This window comes from Simochromis diagramma, unplaced genomic scaffold (genome assembly GCF_900408965.1).
Source record: "Simochromis diagramma unplaced genomic scaffold, fSimDia1.1 OVJJ01000685.1, whole genome shotgun sequence".
NCBI classification, from domain to species: Eukaryota; Metazoa; Chordata; class Actinopteri; order Cichliformes; family Cichlidae; genus Simochromis; species Simochromis diagramma.
The window spans coordinates 1,081,074-1,102,756 of NW_024387477.1; the positions used below are offsets into that span (position 1 = coordinate 1,081,074).

The window sequence follows — 21,683 nt, forward strand, 5'->3', positions numbered from 1 at the left end:
AACATTAGCAAGGCTTTCCCTCTGTGTCTGCCCTGTATGTTCCTGAGTGACTTCCCTGTGTACAGTAAGCTAACATTGAATTGTTTCATCTGCTGATCCCGCTAGACAAGTCCTGACTGCAACTAAATTAATTCATGCAGACAATGAAGGAACCAAGTGAAACAATATTGCTGTTAAAAATTTCAACACTAAAACAAAATCATGACATCAAACTGTCTCATCAATGCCAGTGAACCATTCTGTAATAATAATGATAATAATAATAATGGATTGGATTTATATAGCGCTTTTCAAGGCACCCAAAGCGCTTTACAATGCCACTATTCATTCACTCTCACAATCACACACTGGTGGAGGCAAGCTACGGTTGTAGCCACAGCTGCCCTGGGGTAGACTGACAGAGGCGAGGCTGCCATATCGCGCCATCGGCCCCTCTGGCCAACACCAGAACCATTCTGTGTGAGGATGCAGCAAAACAAAAGTGCACAATGTGTGTTTGCTTTTTGCAGGCCTGAGATTTGTGATGTGACAAAGTTGAAGTACAAACAAAAAACAGCTTCTTCAGACTCAGCACCTTATCAGCATCATCATCATTAATATTTAAATATCAAAGACTAATCAATTCCATCAACAGTTAAAATTGACTTCCTGTCTTGCGTACCACAGATCCTGTAGTCAAATTATTTTTGTGTTCTGTTGAGCATGACAATCGTGTTGTTTGGCCGTGAGAACTAAAGCGAGTCCTCGGGGTTTGTACTGTAGTGTCCTTGTCTTCGTCTATGTCCATAAAAATCACATTACTGATTTGATAAACACCATTGTGTGTGTGGAAGTAGTTGTTACTTTTAATTAAGCCAGGTAATAAAAAGATAACCTGCTTTGTAGTACAGGCCTGTGATGATGGCCTCAGAGGGTCTCATTCATTTGCTTTCTGTTGTGTGCTTCAGCTTGTACCTCGGTTATTCTTTCCCCTTTTAATTGAATCTAAAACACCATTAGAAGAGCTGCCGCCTATTCTTCCCTCCCGCTCTCCACTTGTCCTTCTACATTTTGATCCCAGCGTATAACTCGTCGATCTGGGATCTGAAGTACTGGCGCAGTTCGTTCCTCTTGGCCTTCATTGTTGGAGTGAGCAGGTCGTTCTCGATGGAGAACAGCTCGGTGTGAATGCAGATGGCTTTTACCTAAAGAACAGACATGTGGCCAGGTGGTGTTAGTGACAATAATAATATTACTTCTAATATTTGATGGAAAAACAATTCAAAGTATACAGAAATACTTCAACTATGACTGAGTGCTGTACCTGCTCAAAGGACTTGAGGCCTCCTGCCTTGCCCAGCCTCAGCATGTCTTCCAAGATGGCTGCTTTAACTTCCTAAATACAGAAGAATGAAAAAATTCTCAATATATTACTCAATATTAACATTGTTAAGCTGCTGAACACTGGCCTATGAGTCATTCAACCATAAAGAGAAACCTAAACAACAGACGAACCAGTGTTGTGTGTACACATAATAATTAGCCATCAGATTTTGCCTTATAAACCGTTTACCAGTTTATATTTGCACATATTTCAATAAATCGCTCCACCTATTTCACCTGCAGCAAAAATATAAAGAAATAAGGGATAGCTCAAGACTTTTGTGCAAGCTTTCTGAATCCATTACCGCTCTGCCACATAGTTCCAGGTAGCTGCCCTGCAATCCCAGCGTCCTCCTGGTCCAGTCAGACAGGAAGTCGGGGTCAGGAACCACCACTGCTACCAGACACGCCTGGAGGCAAACAACATGTAAATGTATCTCATTCAAAGTGGACTTTGTTCTAGAGAAACTTGCAGTTTTAAAGAGAGGACCTACCTGCAGACTGTCTCCATGCACAAATACCTGCGCCACCGCATCACTCCTCATGTAGATGTTCTCTATCTTCTCAGGAGCAATGTACTCGCCCTGTGCCAGCTTAAAGATGTGCTTCTTCCTGTCCACGATCTTCAGGGTGCCATTCTGTAAACAAACACGCGCACACACTGAATCCAGGTGTGGCCACAGACCACATATGTATTGAGCTTAATGTAATGAACAGATGAAGAACCCACCGGAAGCCATTTCCCAATGTCTCCCGTGTGGACCCACCCATCTGCATCGATGGTCTCTGCTGTTCTCTCTGGGTCATTTAGATAGCCTTGGAATACGTTGGCGCCCTTCACGCACACCTGGAACACATACGCACACGTGACTAGTGTGAATGACTGAAACAACTATGGACATTAAGTAAGCTATATGTGCTGATGTCAGCTTTTCAGTTTTACCTCTCCCTCTCCATTTTCAGCCAGGTAGTTCATCTCGGGTACATCCACCAGTTTAACTGTGTTACAGGGCAGAGGCGCTCCAACATGACCTGTTGAGATGAAGTCAGTTTGAGGTCATCTTCAGATCAGTAATCATTTTATACTTTTACATAGTTGGTTAAAGTAGGTTAAGTAAGGTTGGTTAAGTTCTGCAGCTTTGTTATGTGCTACCTGCAGTGCAGTCTCCAGGCATGGTCACTGTGCAACCTGCAGTGCACTCGGTTTGTCCATAGCCTTCATAGAACTGAGACAGAGCACAAACCACAATTATTATTATAATCGTTAGTGATGCTGCTGCTACAGACAGAATTATGCAACATGGAAAATGACAAAAGGAGGGCGGGGTGGATCATCCCAGAGGACATTACTGTGATGTCACATACTACGGAAGTAAAACAACACAGGATAACAGCAGATTACATTCAGCAATTGTGTGTGTGTGTTACCTGACAGCCTAGTGCAGCTCTGAGGAAGGTGAGAACAACTGGAGATATGGGAGCTGCTCCTGTTATCATGAGACGCACACAGCCACCAAGACTGGCCTGCAGAGGGCAGCACATCACATTATTTACTTCACAGCTGCTCAACTGCATCCCAAACAAACTCATTCAGACACTGTTAATGCTCTGATACTACAGTGTTTTTGTATCGTCATTGTTTGCTCTGTTTTCCATTTTCCTGAAATGGAAATTTTCCTTTTAATAATGTGGATCCCCAGGTAATGAGTAGGTTGGTATTTATGTTTTTTTTAGTTTTTTTCACTGTTGTTTAAAATAATAAACTGTATATATTCATGGACAATTAGTCATTTTGTCATAACAGCAGCTGACAAAATAGTATTAAAATAAAAGCGGTGCTGGCTCTGAATACCTGGACCTTGTTGAAGATGAGCTTATCCCATATACTGTCTTTTCTGATGATGCCTTTCATGATCTCAGAATGCTTCCTCTTGAAGGCAAATTCCAGCAGCCAGCGCTTCCAGGGTGAGTTGGCCAGACCGAAGATCTACACCAGAAGAATTACCAGGATTAAACAGAACAACATCAGTAAAGCTTACGATCAGCACTGCATTTATGCAAAATCGTATCTTTATAAGATATCATAGCACACAAATGAGCAGAGTGCTTACACTTCTTCATACCTTATCATACATTCTGTTTAAGAGTCGTGGAACCACGGGGAACACAGTAGGCTTCAGCACCTTCATGTCATCTGACAGTCGACGAATATCTCCCTGGAAATAACCAATCCTGGCTCCATGTATCAACATGACTCCCTACCAGACAGGGAGAGGAAATTTGGGACAATGTTATTAAAAGGAGCCTGACACAGCAGGCCGGAAGGAATCCTCATTGATTTTTAACGACAGGTGGAACAAACCTGCACGACCCTCTCAAACATGTGAGCCAGGGGCAGATAGGACAAATGGATATCATTGGGAAGCACTGGACAGGTGGTCTAAAACAAACACACACAGCAAGCAATCAACACAAAGACAAACACACATGCACAAAGACAGAGAGGGAAAGCATTAACCTTCGTAATCCCACCGCCCTCCCCAACATGTAGGACAGATGCAGAAAAGACAGCAAGCTTCTTCTGAAGCGGTCTGAACGTACGACTGGAGAGAAGAGGGACGAGACCATTAAAGGTCTTAGTGAGCTGTGTTTTCTCTGTCTTCCCTTCAGCATTTTTCCTTTCCTTCTCCTTCCTGAAGCTGCATAGACACTAGAAGCGATGTGCCGTGATGTGGGGACAGGGCAGAATAAAAATTAAGGCTATTTGGTGACTTTGAGTGTCTACTGGTGAACAAACTCCTGGTGATGAAAAGTGGGCAGTACCCACAATCAATAAAGTCTCAACTTCCAGGCAAGCACCTGAGGAAACTACTAGACTGACATACGATACATTAGAGCTGGGGAGTCAAACATAAGGCCCGGGGGCCAAATTGGTCCAACAAAGACTGCAATCTTTGGACATACATTTTACACTTTTTGTTATATTTTCATAAGTTTTACAGTTTTTCCTACTGATAAAGAGACAATTCATATAACATCAAAGTAACAGACAAACAAATGTTTTCTTTAACTACTATAGAAACTTTAGTTTTCTACATTGAGTCCGTAGTAATTCTGAAATGTTTTCTGTAATTTTGCACATTTATTTATTTACAATTTAAGCCTTAAGAGTCACAGCAACAGATTACTTTCATTTACTAGAAAAACATTTTCTTGTTATGCAGAAAAACTCAGAAGTAGTTTACATTTCACGTTAACATATCTCAGGGATTAAGTGTGGAGTTACTACTTTATATTAAATGAAAGGAGCATTTCACAGGTCCAGCCCACTCATGATCAAAGTGGGCTGTATGTGGCTCACAATGAGTCTGACATCCCTAAGTTAGAGGGTCACCACAAGGTCTCAAACGACCAGCTTCAAAGAGATGTGCGATGAGCAAACAGAGAGATGGTCTATGATTACATCAGCACCTCACCCCTGTAATCTTGATGACAGCTGAGCAGTTGGAGACAATATTCCCATGTGTCAACATAGCTCCCTTTGGTTTTCCTGAAAGTGCGTACAGGAGACATGGCAAATATTTTAGCTAACTCAAATCAGAGTGGCTGCATGTCACTGTGAGTCTGTGGATGTGTCACCTGTTGTTCCACTGGTAAAGCAGATGACTGCCATGTCCTTGGGCTGAGGGGGCTGAAGAGATGGAGGTAAAAATGGATCAGACAGCATAACAGACAGCATCCTCAATATTTAGAGACAGTCTAACAGGCCTGTGTTTACATACCAGTGGTTCCTGGTGGTTGGCCTTCCCTATGGCCTGTGCAACAAGAAAAGCAGGTTAACTAACAGATCTGAGAATACAGAGATAAAAGGAAATGATGACAACTGAGACAAAACAACAGGAAACGTAGGCCGAAGAAGTAACCATTTAAGAAACAAATGAAAGTGAAAACAGGCCAAATAAACACAAAGCAGCAAGGACAGCAAAACTAAACTATTTGCCTACTTCCTGGATTATTAGCTTTTTGCACATCTGTCACACTGAAATGTTTCAGATTACTAGAAAAATTTGAATTTTACACAAAGATAATCAGAGTAAACTTTTCATTAAGTAAAGATGAAAAGCTATCAAAGCCAGTCTGACTCTGTGTAAAAGCTGTTAACTGGTTGTGCCACCCTCGTATTTGTGATAACCGATAAATCTGAGACGAGCCTGTTCTTTTTGGTCAGCAGTGATTTTCTCCTTGTAACTCTCCCATGATGTCATCTCTTTTCTTATTGTTGAATCATGAACTTTGACCTTACTGAGATAAGTGAGGCTTGCAGTTCTTTAGATGTAGTTTTATTTTTGCGCTACCTCCTCGATGTGTCATTGATGCACTCTAGGAGTAAATCTGATTATGTGCCCAATCCAGGGATGGTTCACTCGAACGTTTCTAGATTGATCCATTTGTGATCACCGGCTCGCCCTTAGAACTGCATTTGTAACAACTTTGTAACTGATAGATGTCAAGGACTTTGTTTCCTTTTGGTCTTTTAAACTTTATTTCTTTTAACCTACTTCACTTTGTTAGACAGGTTTAGCATTTCAGTGATTTCATGAGTCAGAAGGTTTGACAGTAATCAAATAAAATTAAACTCAACTTTCTGAGAATGTGGTTAATGGCATTTAAATCATGGTTTAAAAAGGGGGGGGGGGATCAATAACTTCACACATAGAAGGTCTGGGGAGCTTTTTTTCTTTGAATAAATGAAGTTATAATTTTAAAAGACTACATTGTGTATTTACACCTCCCACTGTCACAGCTGGACACAGGGAGGTGTTTAGCTCAGTATACACATTTTGGGTATTTGGGTCAGATCACATTTAAGTGAATCGCTCTGGAGTTCATTTGGACTCGCACAGAGACCACCTCCTCCAAAGCGTCTCATTGTGGTGGTTCTGGTCTGCACCAGAGTGTGATTACTGTGCTCACATCTGTCCAAGCGAACCACACCATTGACACGGATTGAAAGGTGGGGAGTGTCCCCTTTAATTGACAGCAGACCTCTGCTAGGTTGGATAGGTTTTCTTTCCCCCTTAATAAATGAAGTCATCGTTTAAAACTGCATTTTGTATTTACTCTTGCCTTTGTCTAATATTCCAATTTGTTTAATGATCCGAAAGATTTGAAAGTGTGAGAAATATACAAAAAATAGAAAATCAGGAAGGAATTGAGTACTTTTACAGCACTGCACAAAAACAGAAAACAAAGGAGAAGCTGTTGAAGGAAAAGAATAAAGTTTATTAAAGGTAAAAGCAGAAGAATGAAATAAACACACACAAAAGACAAAGAAATTACGATAAATAATAATAATAATAATTAATTAATTGAAAAAAAGAAAAAGCCTTCTGACCATCATCTCCTGCAGGCTGAGGATGTGGATTCCAGCCTGCTGTCCCCGTTCGATCAGGCTGGTGTTTGGGCTCTCCATTAGAACAATTGTTCTCACACTGTGTTTCGTGTTGTTAATGCAGTCCAGCACTAGATTGACTTTATCCATCACATCGCACACTATAGTTGAGATAGAAGCTGCAAAAACAAATAGCAGATAATCAGCTGAACGTCTTCAGAAAAACCTCTGCCATGTATCCAAGTCACCATTGTTTACCTTTGTCTATAATATAGCCGATGGCCTCTGTTCCCAGCGTGTCATACAGAGGGACTGACACCAGAGAATAGGTGTAACACGCCAGCTCACTGATGGTCCACTACACACACAAATCAGAATCATCAGAATTAGAATACTTTATTGATCCCTGGGGGAAATTATTTAAACAAACATTACAAGATTAAGTTTGATAATGACTCCGTCGTCAAAAAGCAGCACATTCAGGTTCATCTTAGCACTGAAGTAATGAGGCTGTGAGATCATAGAGCAGCTGCTTGTTAAAGTAAAGACTAAAACCTTGAAAGTGTGCAATTATGTACCTCTGGTCTGTTCTGAGAGAATATGCCGATGTGAGAGTCGGCAGTCTTGCTGTTTCCTTTGTGAAGAAATGCAGAACCCAGATTCTCTGCTTGCTCAATTACCTAACACATAAACACACACACCAGCTGTTAATGCTGACAAACTCAACCTTGTTCAGCCTCAGAAATCAAAGTTTGATTTATGCTCATTTTGCCTTTTCACCTTCTCATTTACATTTGATCACATTTAGCACAAAGTTACAAAGTGACAATTTCAGATTTGCATACAGAATAAAATGACGCACTTGCAGAGTGAATGTCACAAACAACGTGACCAAAAAAGACGAGGTCACCTTTTTGACCACCACTTTGTAAACAACTGTTTATACTGACTGCAAACTGTAGCTTTCACCCTGGAGGCCATAATGTTTATACAAGGTGAGCTAATCTTGGTATCTCTTACCTCTCTGTAGGAAATCCATTCATAAGGCTGTTTTGGCTTCCTGGAGCCGACACAGGGACCGTTACCTGGACGATGAAAGAGAAGAGTTACTACAGTGGAAAGTTAGAGCAACCTAATGTCACAAATTCAAAAGTGTTCCCAGGATGTCTTCATACACATATCCCTATTACACATATAGATGATTACACTTCCTACCCTGCATGCTTGGCTGCTGGCACAGCAGTAAACTGAAGTGTTGACTATTTTGTCAGCCTTCTGGCATTAAGAAAGAGTACACAGGTCCCAAAGTCAAACAAACACTGTGGCATCACTGAGAGTTACAAACTGTCTAAAGTCTTTCATCTTTAATAAAATGATCAGCGTTGCTGCTTTACCAGGTGTAACAATTAAGTTTAACATCCAGGCATCCATGAAAACAGGATTTAATAAATTTAACGGAGTTAGAAGTTAGCAGGAAGTTAGCTCGCTAGTTTCTACCTAAACATGATATAGCATGTTCTGACTGAGAGATTTCTGAAATAATTTAACTGTGCCTTTCACCTTCTTATCTAAATATGGACTTCTGGTTCCAAAACAACCGACACAATGGCTCTTATGGTTGGCACATACATGTGACAAAGCTGTTCCTCTAATGTGGAAAAACCACATGAGTGGTAATCCATGTCATTCACTTTCTTTTTCAGACTGTTCCTCTGCAAAAATGGAAAAAAGGGTCCCATTTTTAAATGCTCATCTTTAAAGCAGCAGCATACATGTTTAATATGAAAACTGTAAAAACAACAGTTGCGGTCTCTACAGCTAAGTTTGCCTTAATGATTGCGTAGGAGGTTAATTTTTACATAACGTGTGTCATAAAATTGTATTAAAATATCTAAATATTCAAATAAAATATCCATCTTTTATATACAGTTTTTGTATTCAACAAAGTCAAAGTTACTATGAGATGTTAAACACATCATCACTACTGCACCAGTGCAGTGAAGGATGAATCTGAATGCAAGCTTGATTTATACAGTAAAAGTACCACATTGGGATTAAATTGTATTACTGGTGACTTACTGGACACTCTGGCGCCTCTGAGAAAGAATTCATACAACGTAGTGGCATCATCATAGATATGTGTCAAGGGACTGTCAGTGGTCAGTAGAACTGATCGGCGTGCCAAATCTCCATCCTCACAATGACAATGAAACAGATTGTGAATGCAACAATAACGACAGCAGCTGGAACGTTTCTGTGTGAAAAATCTTGTTAGAGAATTAATGACAGCAAGTAATTTGTGGGTCACATCATTGATCCTGTGACTCTGACAGGGACCAAACTTACCTGAACCTCAACTGACTGCATCTGAAGGTCACAGACCTGTGGGAGGGGCCTGGATCGTGTTGCTAGGTAATAGGTTGTCGCAGCAAGCACAGCCCCCATGCTGACTAACACAGGGGTGGACATGTTTCTGACGTAGCAGCTGACATCTAGATCTGGCAGGTTCTGAATAAACTCCTCCATGTTATTTGCGATGAGGTGCCTTCAACAACACTGACTGCTCTGCTCTGTTCGTCCAGGTGCAGTTAGACTGAATGCCCTGAGGTGTGGTTGCAAGCAATATGAAGATGTTTTTGGCCAGGAGTTCACCTAGAAAGAGCAAGAGAAGACACATCGTTATTGTACTTTGAATCTTTTTTTTTATCCATAGTTTAGTAAAGTAAGTAAGTAAATTTTATTTATATAGCGCCTTTCTAGATAAAAGATCACAAAGTGCTTCACACAGGGAAGACAAAGTATAAATCAAAAACAGACAAAAGTTAACTAAATGAGTACTTCAATGTTTTGGTCAGAAGCCTTGCTGCAGTGTTTTGGACAATCTGCAGACGCTCCAGGGAGTTTTTTCTTAGAGATGTAAACAGTGAATTACAGCAATCCAATCATGATAAAATGACTGCATGAATAATAATCTCCAGTTCAGTACGAGACTTAATTTAGAAATGTTTTGTTAAGTGATAAAAGCAGGCTCACCAAAGTGAGCCGGGTCAAAGATTACCCCGAGGTTCCTGATGGACGATTTCACAAATGTTGAAAGAGGACCAGGAGCATTCATTATCTTAGGTACATGTCTGTCAGGAGCACATACAAGGACTTTGGTCTGTCCTTCATTAAGTTGGAGAAAGTTGTCGACCATCCAACCTTTAATGGATTCTAAGCACTCATTCAGAATCTGCAGCTTAGAAACATCTTGGGACTGGATATCATCTGGGTAGCAAATGCCCTCATAGGGGCTTAAAATATGCTGGAGAGGAAGTAGATACATTAGAAACAATAAAGGCCCCAGCACAGAACCATGTGGCGCACCATAGGTTATGTTACGACCTGGCTCAAAAGCCGCAACATAAAAAAGGAGACGAATACCAGAGTATAGGTGAGAAGAGGTATTATCTTAGAATGGAATACCAGGTCGGCTAAAATGGCTGGTGCCACCAAGGCAAAGACAAGTGAGCTCCCTGGGAAGCTTGCCTCGGGTATGCTTTTATCCACACCTGACTAGGTGTGGCCAATTAGCACCAGCTGAACACATTGAGATGATTAGGGGCTACAGAGGGACGTAACACCTCCTCCCTCAAAAGGGTTCCTCTAGGACCCCTAAATTTATTAAAAGCCCCTCTGAAGCCTCCAGGTCCTTGACCCACAAACCTGAAATAAAAGTAAAAGCTTAGAAGTGGAAGATGACCGGTATTTAGAAACTGTCACAGAAAAGTATCGTTCATATAGATATGAGGAGAACCACTCCGAGGCAGATTCAGATACACCGACCCAATGTTTCAGCCTTTCAAGCAGAATTCGATGGTCAACTCTAGCAACATCAGGAGAACAGAACATTTTCCTGCATCGTTTTGCATCAAAATGTCACTGGAGACTCTGAGAAGGGCTGTATGTCTGTGAAGGTTCTCAGTCATCCAGGTCATCGTAGTCTAAGGAGCTTGGAAAGAAAAGCATCAGGACTTCTTTAAGTTGCTTGAAGACGTTTCACCTTCATCCGAGAAGCTTCTTCAGTTCTAGGGTCAAATGGTGGAGAGTCGCAGATTTAGACAGAAGTCAGATATCGGCTGCTGATTATAACCAAATCTTCAAGCCGACACACACAGACAGCAGTGGCTGATGTTTATCCGGACCTGAAAGACTTTGGTCTAATGTAAGGTCTGTTTGTTTGTTAATAATAATCCTGTGCACTGAAGCGTGCAACATCTCTTTACTGTTAAGTACAGAAACCAAATGAAAGACTGCTGCTTTTCCCGTACAGTAATAGCAGGCGATCTCGTTCAGCTGTGACTCACGTTACAGTGCAATTGGATCGTATATCATATATTTAACAGATTCTCCCAGGCGTCAGATGTATTCGTCCCATTCTGTGCCAGTGTTGGTGTTTAATAGTTGGAGGAGTTCTCAGCATTACAACAAAAACACAGTTAAGCCTCCCTCATCCCAGTTATGTCCCTCGCTCCCACTCTCTCCCTCTCTTGACCCTCATGTCAGGCTTGCGTGTCCCAGCCTACGTCTCTCTATGTTTCCTGTTTTATTATCTTGCGTTCCCTGTTCAGTGTGTTTAGTTTTGCTCCCATGTTCATTCATGTGTTTCCAGTCCCCTCATCACCTCTCTGTGTATTTAGTGTGTTAGTTTTCTGTCAGTCGGGGTCAGATCGTCTGCGTTCCATGTTTCAGGTATTCGTGTTAAGCATGTCCAGGGTTTTCATGTTCAATTCTAGTTTAGCCAATTTAGGTTATTCTTTAGTTTTGTATTGTTTGCTTTGCCTTTTATTTTTGTAATTTTTCCATCAGCTATAACAAAAAGCGCTTCATTTTGTCTGCGTTTGGGTCCACATTTCTTAGTCCACACAGCCTACCAGCACAGACTGTGACTGCAAAGCTGTTGAAAAATAAACAGACTGGAAAGTGTGACATCTTCATGTGAGAACAGATGAAGACGATGACCTTTGGTCCAGACCAGCGGTGGGCAACTCCAGGCCTCGAGGGCCAGTGTCCTTGGTCAAATACAGCTGATTCAAATGGCTAAATGGCCTCCTCAACATGTGCTGAAGTCCTCCAGAGGCCTAGTAATGAACTAATCAATTAATTCAGGTGTGTTGACCCAGGGTGAGATCTAAAACCTGCAGGACACTGTTGCTTGAGGCCTGAAGTTGCCCACCCCTGGTCTAGACTCTAGAAAACACAGACAGCACTTCTCACAGCAACACCAAGGCAGACCCACGATTTGGACTCTTAAAATGAAAGTTGCTGCATTCTCATTAGCAGGAGAAAAGAAAAACTGTCTGTAAGACTGAACTGAAGTGTGAGAAAACAATCCTACTTAAAGCACAGCTTGAGTTGAAATGTACCTCAAGAGTTCAGGTTCCTGTATCAGCTGTCCCCTCTCTCACAGTCACATTCTGTTACTCTACATAAACTGCATAACAAAATACATCACTGTTAAAGGTTAATGCTATTGTTTCTCTTTTAAGACCAAGAAAAAAAACCATTGAAATTATAGAGTGCTCAATTCTTTGCATGTGGTCAAAATTATGAATTCAACAAGGGGTCGGATACTTCTTTCCCCGACTGCACATATGCAGAAAGAGTTCAATCAACTTCAAAAACTTCAATTACAAGTAATATTATTACAGAAAAGGATTTAGCATTTTTAAATAATCTTTTTTATTATTTTGGCAGACCATCCACCAATTCAGTTCAATTCAATTTATGTAGCATCAAATCACAACAGCAGTCACTCTAGGGTGCTTTATATTATAAGGTGAAGACGCTTCCACATTACAAGGAAACCTTCAGTCTAGTTTCTCATCCTTTGATTGCAGAGTGCTTGTTTCACCTACACTAATACTACTCAGTGTTTCCCAGCACAACACATGCATGACAATAACATGAGCCAGTCTCTTAAACTGGAATAACCTGTAAAAGAAGAGGCTTAGCTGTGAATGCTAACTGTACAACAGTTAATAATAACAGGATAATGCAAGAACAACACACGACACACACTATTTCCGTATCCCCGTGTGTGTTTCTCCATGTTTTAACGTGTTTCTCACCCACTAACCTGTAACAGAGAGCAGCCAGGTGAGACACTGAGCATCCAGTGGCAGGGATCCTGCAGTTTTTACTGCCGCTCTGCCTTCACAATGCACTAATGCACCGCTGACACGCAACAGCAACAAACATTCTTTTAAGAGGTCAGGCGGGGCCACGGGAGCCCTCTAATTGGCTGGCTCCTGGAAAACGATCAGTCTAACTCAAAGTCAAACAATCAATGCATGTTTCTGTAATTTAATCTGATAGTGAAGACTGGGAGACCAAACCAAGCAAAGTTAAACTTGTTCTAATAGCAGTTAAATGCAGAGTATCTTCAAAATTAATAAACAACATCAATACGGACTCTTTGTCTGATGACGCGTCTCTTTCATTTGTCTCATTCTCACACAGTTACAGCCTTCTTGCAAAGGACAGCAGGTTTCAGCAACGCCTGAGTGCCTTCACCTTTGCCACAGTGACCTATGACCCACATGTGGTCAGCTGAGCAAAGGAAAAACTATCTGACACAATGTTCTGGGGCAAACGTGTGTGACCATACATGAAGATATTTTCTGTCTTGTGATTGTTAAATATTGACTCATCTGTGTTCATCATGTGAACATGGATCTCAACAGCCTTTAAGCTTAGGACAATATTCCCTCTGTGCTTTCTATGTCAGCATGACCAGACCAACTTCCTTCTTTAAATACTGTCAACTACACAACAGTGGTCGATCACCAATTACACACACATCACTACAGTGGGCACATACTTCCTCCATGTCTTAAAAAAATAAAAATAAATATTTTTTAATATTGATGGTTAAAGAGCTGGTACTCATACAGCACTTTTCTCCTGAATTTGAGCACTCGGGCGCTTTCATGCTCACATTCATCCTTTTATCTGTATCCAAGCATGAGCTACTCCTCACAAACACACTCACACTCCGATGGATGCATCAGGGCCAACTCAGGGTTTAGCATGTTTTTTTTGTTTTGTTTTTTTTTCTTTTTGCCTGTCCTCTTTGGTTCTTTTGCCATCAGAATTATTGTCTAAAGGCGAAGAAAGATGCCCAACGGATTTACTTTACCAAATTGACCATCCGAGCCTTGCCGTAATGGTCTATTTGATTCACCTTTTATTGTTTATTTTATTTTTTATTTTCACTTGCTAGATACGGGACAGACTTGAATGAGGAAAAGAGAAGGGAGAAAGAAAGAGGGAAAGAAAAACAGCGGAGAAGAAGGACGGGGATAAAGGGCAAAAAACAAAAACCAACTAAATAAGCAGACAAAAAAAAACAAAAAAAAACAAAACACATCAATCACCTGAATCACCTGTTGAGAAAGAAAAAAGAAAACAAGCAGAAGAAAACGAGAGCAATACAATAAACAACATCACGATGATCTATGTGAATATAACAGTAAATACTAAATATTAAACATTATTGTGCAGCACGTAAGATCGACAGCGCACAGTGTGCTTTGAGGTAGGAGCCAAAAAGGGTGTAGTTTGTGTGTGTGAGCACCCGTGTGTACACCTGTGAGCATGGACGCGCTTGCATTCAAAAGGTTCCTTCATGTAATGATCTGCTAGAGGGTGTGGGGTGAGGTGTCCACCAGGGCATGAAGCAGGTATGGAGGAGATCAAGACTCCAGACATCCAGAGGCCCCCAGAACACAAGAGACCAAGGAAGACCAACAGAGGGGCAGCCGCGCCACTATCCCAGAAAGAGCTGAGGAGAGTCCCAGATGAGGGCTCACTCAGCAGCCGCGGAGCAGAAGCCAGGGGGGGTTGCAGTGACGTGCCCGTGAGCTCCGCCGGCAGCCAGCTGTGCCAGAGTGACCGGGCCTCAGGCCGAGGGCACCCCACCCCTGAAGTGGCCCGAGCGAGCCCCAGGCTCCAGGCCCCGATAAGGAGCCACCAAGGAGTGAGCCGGTGTGTACCTGGGCGCCCATCCCCGGACACAAAGAACCACCAACGCACCGATGTCTGAGGGCGCCTGCCACTGGCAGGGGAAGTGGTGGTGGGGGGAGATAGGCCTCCATACCTTAGAGGGCCTGAGATGTCCCCAGAGAGGTGGCGTCTGATACCAGACCTGACATATAGACACAGACATACAGGCACACACAGATACAAACATCCATTCCCACCCTCATGCTCTCATATGCACTTACTCCACACTCAACCAACGTGGAGACAGACATAGAGAGACACTGTACACACAATCACACTCCCCAAGCGTACTCTAAGAACCGGGTCTAGGTACCTTTGCCCCTGGAGGGGGAAACTGCACCCAGACCCAGGTGGTGTTACCCTTTTCCCTGTGGTGGGGAGAAGCAGACCGCCCCGACTCCGCAGCAGCAGGGAGGCCCCACACTCCAGACCCCAGTCGGACGGCCAACTCTTCCTCCTGGCCCCCCGCTCCAACAGGCCGCAGAGAACGGGGGTGTGTGAAGACTCCAAACCTCCCTCCACCCGCTCATTGTAGTGTTGATGCATGTGTGTTCTAAGGTGCATTTAAAACCCAGGAGGGCATGGAGCTACCTGCCAGAGAGCAGCAGGTAAGCGCATAGCCCCTCCTGATAGCCCTCAGTGTCTACGTGTATTTAAAATTGAGAGGTGGGCAGCGACGCCAGGGGTGAGGTGTACACCCTGATGGTCTTTTGGAGTCCGTGTAGCGTGCCCACCTCCAAGATCCTATATGTATGTGTTATGAGAGTGTGAGTAATGTGAATGTCTAAGTTGTGAGATAAAATTGAGGCACAGGCAGCCAGAAGGGGACAGAGGGGGGGATGCCTCCCCTGCACCCTGGTGCACCCATTCTCATGTGGTACTCATGGCCATTGATCGGTGGTCTTTGATCAGTAGGTTTTGGTCAGTGGTTGTTGATCAATGGTCATGAGAATCTGCATAATTATGATGAAGGAACTGACCTCCCAGCCCCTTGTTCCTTCAGTGGGCTGGTTTCAGTCATTATGCAAATGTACTGTTTATAAGATTGTGGGAACCTGCAGTCAGCTGAGACTGAAGAAATCACTTGGATGAGTGACGAAACGTTTCTCACACAAAACGCTACGTCCACAGAATCAACTTTTGGAGATTTACTTTCCTGGATGATTGAGAATGCATCAAGACGTTTTAACCCACTTTGGCAAGGACTGCCTAAAGCTTGTATGTCAGTATGAGCAAACGGCATGTAAGATGGCGGACTACAGGAACCACCTGAGATTCAGTCTCAGATGTCGACAAAACAGGATTACTCCTAAAAGTCTGCAAATGAGCTCTTCAGTTAAAGGCTTCCGGGCAACAAAAATCCTCCAGAAGGCACGGCATCAGCTGCTTAATGAACGGGTGAGGCAAACAAATTTTACCATCGACATGCTAAAATCTCAAGAGGAGCGGATCCGACAGAGACTGACAATGCTTTTAGATGAGAATACTCTTAAAAAGGTGTTTGACTTTACTGAGAAGGTTCGTCTAGCACAGCACAAGAAGTCTAACACCAGGCAACAAGGGAAGTTTGACCTACTTGTTGTATGTCGGAAACCACCACAAAATATGGAGAGTGTCCTCAGTGGCCAGAAGAGACAAGGATGCGACACAGAGGATGCGGACAAGTGGGTGAAGAATTTGTCTGACAGACAGTTCACCCAAACAGAGAAAAACATCCTTGCTAAAGGGTTGAATTTTGCTGTCACACCGAGACAAATCCCGCTAGTGGAGCTGATCACAGCCACAGAAACAGCAATTCGTAACAACAATATTGCAGAAGTGGAAGCAGAGCAACTACGGACGAAAGTTTCGGCCTGTCTCAGCAATGCGAAGCCCCCAGCATCCAACATCACCATGGAGGAGAAGAAGGCACTCACATCACTTAGTGATGACAACAACATTATCATCCTTCTGGCAGACAAGGGTAGGTGCACAGTATTGCTAAACCAGAAAGACTATCATGAGAAGATTTTGTCACTGCTCAGGGATGAAAATACTTATGAGCCCCTGAAACGAGACCCAGGAAGTGGCTACAGGAAGAGGGTGATAGATTGTGTGAAGCCGTTAGAACAAGACAAGGCTATTGACCGGACCCCATACTACAGGCTGTACCCAGGGGAGTCTACACCAAGTCTGTATGGTTTACCGAAAATATATAAACAGGGTGCACCTTTAAGACCGATTGTCTGCATGATCAACTCTGTCACCTATAACATCTCCAGGTTTCTGGCTTCGATCCTCAACCCCCTAGTGGGCAGCTCTGAAAACCACATCCAGAACACCCTGGATTTTGTTGAGAAGGTGAGAGATGTCATTATGGAGGCAGATGAAACCATGGTCTCTTACGACGTTACATCTCTCTTCACTTGCATCCCAGTCATGGAAGCGTTGGAGGTAGTGTGTAAGAGATTACAGGATGACCCCAACCTCAGCAACAGGACCACTCTCAGCACCGACCAAGTGTGTTTGTTTTTGGAACTGTGTCTTCATTCCACCTACTTCACATACAAGGGTCAGTACTACAGGCAGAAACATGGGTGTGCCATGGGCTGCCCAGTTTCACCCATCATGGCCAATTTGTACATGGAAGAAGTGGAAAAGAGGGCTTTGCTATCCTACCCTGGAACACCACCAAGTCATTGGTTTCAGACATGTGGATGACACCTGGGTGAAAATCAAATCTCAGGACGTACCACATTTCACAGATCACAGTAACTCGGTGGACCGACACATTAAATTCACCAGGGAGGATATGAAAAGTGGCAGGTTAGCCTTCTTAGACTGTGAGATTTCCATCAGTAATGGGGGACATCTAAAAGCTGACGTGTACCGTAAACCTACACATACGGATCAGTATTTAAGGTTTGACTCTCATCATCCACTGGAGCACAAACTGGGTGTCATCAGGACGCTACAACACAGAGCGAACACCATCCCCACTGACACAGCGGCCAAGGAGGCAGAAGAACAGCACATCAAGAAGGCCCTGAGTAAATGTGGTTATCCCAGCTGGGCTTTTGTCAAAGCGGGAAAGGCTCCTAAAGAAAGCTCCAGTTGATCCAGGAGAGAAGGACAACCGCTGCCCAAGCGAAAACCTGTAGTGATCCCATATGTGTCAGGAGTATCGGAGCAGTTGAGATGCATTTTTTCTAAACACCGGGTCTCTGTGGCTTTTAAACCCCAAAACACGCTGCACCAAAAATTGGTCCACCCCAAGGATCGGGTCCCCCGACACAAACAGAGTAACATAATGTACGCTGTTAAGTGCCAGGAGGATTGGCAGGATTTATACATCAGGGAAACCAAACAACCTCTGGCGAAGTGGATGGCACAACACAGAAGAGCTACCTCGTCAGGCCAGGACTCTGCAGTCTATTTACACCTACAGGCCAGTGGACACTCTTTCAATGATGAGGATGTTCACATCCTGGACAGGGAGGAACGCTGGTTTGAGGGCGGCGTCAAGGAGGCCATTTACGTGAAAAGGGAAAGACCATCTCTGAATCGAGGAGGGGGCCTAAGAGTACATCTGTCACCATCTTACAATGCTGTGATTGCAGCCATTCCCCAGCTCTCTGTGAATGGGACTCATGGACATTGATCAGTGGGTCTTTGATCAGTGGGTTTTGGTCAGTGGTTGTTGATCAATGGTCATGAGAATTTGCATAATTACGATTAAGGAACTGACCTCCCAGCCCATTGGTTTCAGTCATTATGCAAATGCACTGTTTATAAGATTTGGGGAAGCCTGCAGTCAGCTGAGACTGAAGAAGTCACTTGGATGAGTGACGAAACGTTTCTCCCACAAACGCTACGTCCACATGAACAGAATCAACTTTTGGAGATATAAAGGAGAACATCACAGGATGATACCTGCAGGTCTGACAGCAGCAGGTGTATCACTCCTGTTTCTACCTGGAGACAGCAGTCGCCTCATTGTTCTGACACACAACACAAAACTATCCACAACACTACACACTAACTACACAAGACAACACATTAACTACACACTACAAACACGCTAAACGTCACAAATCTCTCTTCCTAAACAACCAAATGTCGTATTGCCATATCATTTTTGATTGGTCAACATGGTGCATTTTTCCACCAACACGAAAGAGCTGTTTTTTGATTTGGTTTGGGGTTTTCTTTATTTTTTGCTCGTAAGCAGAGAGTGCTCGCTGCGCTGTCCTTAGACATTAAACGTGACGAAACTATTGAGGAAAAAACGCTGCATATATATTGTTTATCATGACTCTGGTTTTATGTGGCCTATCAACACAATTTATAAACTGGTATATATCACCTTGTTGCTTTGTCTTTAAGTGGTCATGTGATTGGCTTACCACGACTACTTTATTCTTCCACAGTCAAACAGCAGCACTCATGCGATTGTTTTGCCCCCTTAGCTCCAGGTGTTGTGCCAAAAAGTTATCGTCGGGCAGAAAGTGATTGCCGTCCGCGGGAGCGCGCAGCTGCTTAAAGGTGTAGCGCCCAGATTACTTACAGCTACTTCCGTACAACTGATGCAGTAAGCTGAGCACAGCTTCAACCGTCTGTTGAAAAATAGTAACGCGACCGCACCGAATTTTCTTGTTAGTAAAGGTAACGGCGTTGTAACGATAGAAATAGTAATTAGTTAGATTACTCGTTACTGAAAAAAGTAACGCCGTTATTCCCATCACTGCAAAACACACACACAAATACACCAACACAGTAACGACTAAAGTGTTGTGTTGTTGCACTTTGCCAGCTTTTAAAACACAACCTCCAGCAGCTTGTTCATGCCCCGCCTCCCTTTAGCAGCGGTGCCAGGAGACACATCTGTCTGACAGCGCTGACTGGACTTAAGGTCGGAATGGAAACTCCCCCCCACACACACACACACCGCACTAGGACTATTAAAAGCGTGCACAGCATTTGTCATAATAATTTATCATATTAATAAGTGCGCGTGCAAACACAGGTTAGTGTTGTTTTCTGTCACGCGCCACCTTTATGGTTTCGCTTGAATATAATTAACTTACCTGATTTCTAAACGGAGCTCGCTTTGATATTCTTCTTAATGCCAGCTGGGATGTGCTGTTCTCCTATTAGCACACTTTCTTTAGCATACTGTATCAAAGCCAGCAAACGCACTATTATTTCTTTCAGTCGTGATTAACTGACTACGGTGAGCTGCTGTCGCTTACTTCGCACCTGTTCCCACGACTTCTTCCCGGTTTCTCGCTCCTCACCTCGCGCACACCTGACCAGCCAATCATGGCATTACATAAGTTTCAAACTTCCGGACAAGTGTTTCTCAATAAGTTAGCAGTAAAAGGTTCAGTGCGTAAAATACTAGATCCATGATTCAGCTTTGCGTTCACCAGTCAGTCTTTAAAAGGCGTGTTTTTCTCACGGGTCACTTTATGACAAGATGCAGCGTGGAAGGTAATTTCACTATCAGGGTCTCACATGGCTTGTCAGACCAATCAGCTGGCTAATCACTGGCTCAAAGCAGACTGTAAACTGCTCTCCTTTTAGTGTCACTCAGAGTTAATGAGAAGCAAGTAACTGTCAATATTTAGCCTGCAGCGTCCATCGACCTCCACACTTTGACTTTGTGTGCACGGCTGCAGGCAAATAACTGAACAACATAAGCATAAAAAAACAAAACCAGGAATCAACATACTACATCAAAAATAATGAAAAATTAAAAACAGAAGACTTTCTTCTTTTTTGGACTTTATTAATGAAGACCGACACAGGATGCTCACATGGCTGCGACATATTAAAATTCAGATCAGGAAATTGGATGTTAACATGAAAAAGTGCAAGTCAAATAAAACTACAACGATGTAGAAATAATAAAAATAAAATTATAAATCACATTTTATTTTCACCACAGATATCAAAGATCAGCCACTCGGGAAGAGCAGCAAAGCAGACTTTTTCAATATCACAACGAAGTGAATCTGCTAAAAACAGCTGAAGACACTTTGGTCCAATCTGTGCAACTGAATACAGATTCATTTTGTTCCACTGATAATTTACTGCTGTACAAACATAATTTTAACTTGCATCAGAACAATCACAACAACCATGATACCGAATAACACTGTTTACAAGTTACTGGTCGTGTTCCACAACTAAAAGTAACTCAAATACTGAGAAGCTCCTGATGCATTGCTGATGAGAATCAGTTATTACAAACTGGAAGCTTTGCAACACGTGTGTGTGAGCAAAGACAAGACTGTGGTCCAAGGCCCTTTCTCATTAAAAACAAAGCAGTTCTTCATAAAGCGTTTTGTTAAAAATATCCTGTGACTCTTGCTTGACTTCTGTTCAGTGCCTCAGAGAGGATATGAAAATGTTCACACCACAAAAAGGAAGCGCTCTGCACTAGAAGGCTGTGGTGGGTCAGCTGTGGCAGTAGGAGCAGTGGATCCCCCCTGTCAGGTCAGTGATGGTTCCCTCTCTAACCAGTCTTTGCAAGAGCTCAGTCTCTCTGTTCACGTTGTGCATGCTCTGCTCCAGCATGGCACTCATAGGCAGCTGGTCATAGTAGTGCAGTGGCGCTCCGTGCTGGGAGAGGTTGTAGCCAAAGCCTGCCAGGCTGACCTCGTCACACAGCAGGCTAGCTAGAGTCAGCGCAGACACACCTAGAGTGGGAATGTTCTGCAAATATATGTAAAAAAAAGGGTTAAACTTTCTTAAAGAGTAAAGACGTTTGTTTCTGTCTTCCTGTTGCAGATTTTTCACATCATTTTATTTTCTAAGCAAACTGACTATGGTTGAAGTAAAGAAGGAAAATGGACAAGAGTGAGACACCGGCAAAATCAAAGTAATATAGGCCATAATA

General features: G+C 42.9%; 3 protein-coding genes across 12 annotated transcripts in view; 1 reads left to right on the forward strand and 2 right to left on the reverse strand.

Moving 5' to 3' along the window:
* Positions 1-409: 409 nt before the first annotated feature.
* Positions 410-19,979, reverse strand: LOC120723665 (long-chain-fatty-acid--CoA ligase 1-like). 6 transcript variants are annotated; one of them, XM_040015271.1, is made up of 22 exons: positions 9,788-9,895; positions 9,593-9,661; positions 9,101-9,406; positions 8,834-8,948; positions 7,775-7,839; positions 7,333-7,434; positions 7,013-7,112; positions 6,758-6,933; positions 5,145-5,177; positions 5,002-5,053; positions 4,839-4,912; positions 3,725-3,802; positions 3,486-3,620; positions 3,215-3,349; positions 2,791-2,886; positions 2,516-2,588; positions 2,306-2,394; positions 2,093-2,209; positions 1,857-2,000; positions 1,668-1,772; positions 1,304-1,375; positions 410-1,184 (listed from the first exon to the last, which is right to left on the reverse strand). In XM_040015271.1, exons 3-22 carry the CDS (start codon positions 9,278-9,280, stop codon positions 1,044-1,046), a joined length of 2,082 nt encoding a protein of 693 aa, XP_039871205.1. In that variant the 5' UTR covers positions 9,281-9,406; positions 9,593-9,661; positions 9,788-9,895; the 3' UTR covers positions 410-1,043. The 6 variants fall into 6 exon arrangements, with proteins under 6 accessions (XP_039871205.1, XP_039871203.1, XP_039871208.1 ...); XM_040015269.1 differs by lacking the exons at positions 9,593-9,661; positions 9,788-9,895 and adding an exon at positions 19,867-19,979; XM_040015274.1 differs by lacking the exons at positions 9,593-9,661; positions 9,788-9,895 and adding an exon at positions 19,186-19,235.
* st3gal5 (ST3 beta-galactoside alpha-2,3-sialyltransferase 5) overlaps positions 9,788-21,683 on the reverse strand; it is a 51,307-nt gene continuing 39,411 nt past the window's right edge. For all 5 annotated transcript variants that reach the window (XM_040015279.1, XM_040015281.1, XM_040015282.1 and 2 more), the window contains 2 exons: positions 19,867-21,499; positions 9,788-10,821 (listed from right to left, as the gene is read on the reverse strand). In XM_040015279.1, the coding sequence (XP_039871213.1) occupies positions 21,242-21,499 (258 nt within the window). In that variant the 3' untranslated portion in view covers positions 9,788-10,821; positions 19,867-21,241. The remainder of the gene's footprint in view (positions 10,822-19,866; positions 21,500-21,683) is intronic.
* On the forward strand, positions 15,934-17,985 carry LOC120723669. Its single transcript, XM_040015277.1, has 2 exons — positions 15,934-17,431; positions 17,796-17,985. Exons 1-2 carry the CDS (start codon positions 15,971-15,973, stop codon positions 17,895-17,897), a joined length of 1,563 nt encoding a protein of 520 aa, XP_039871211.1. The 5' UTR covers positions 15,934-15,970; the 3' UTR covers positions 17,898-17,985.

Excerpts from the sequence above, each read along its gene's own strand:
- LOC120723665 (XM_040015269.1), bottom strand. The coding sequence starts at position 9,280 with ATGGAGGAGTTTATTCAGAACCTGCCAGATCTAGATGTCAGCTGCTAC. Across the intron at positions 7,840-8,833 it reads CAGAGGCGCCAGAGTGTCCA|GTAACGGTCCCTGTGTCGGC; the intron begins GTAAGTCACCAG and ends TTCATCGTCCAG. Across the intron at positions 2,001-2,092 it reads ACATTGGGAAATGGCTTCCG|AATGGCACCCTGAAGATCGT; the intron begins GTGGGTTCTTCA and ends GTTTGTTTACAG.
- LOC120723669 (XM_040015277.1), top strand. The coding sequence starts at position 15,971 with ATGCATCAAGACGTTTTAACCCACTTTGGCAAGGACTGCCTAAAGCTT. Across the intron at positions 17,432-17,795 it reads CCAATTTGTACATGGAAGAA|GAGGCAGAAGAACAGCACAT; the intron begins GTGGAAAAGAGG and ends ACAGCGGCCAAG.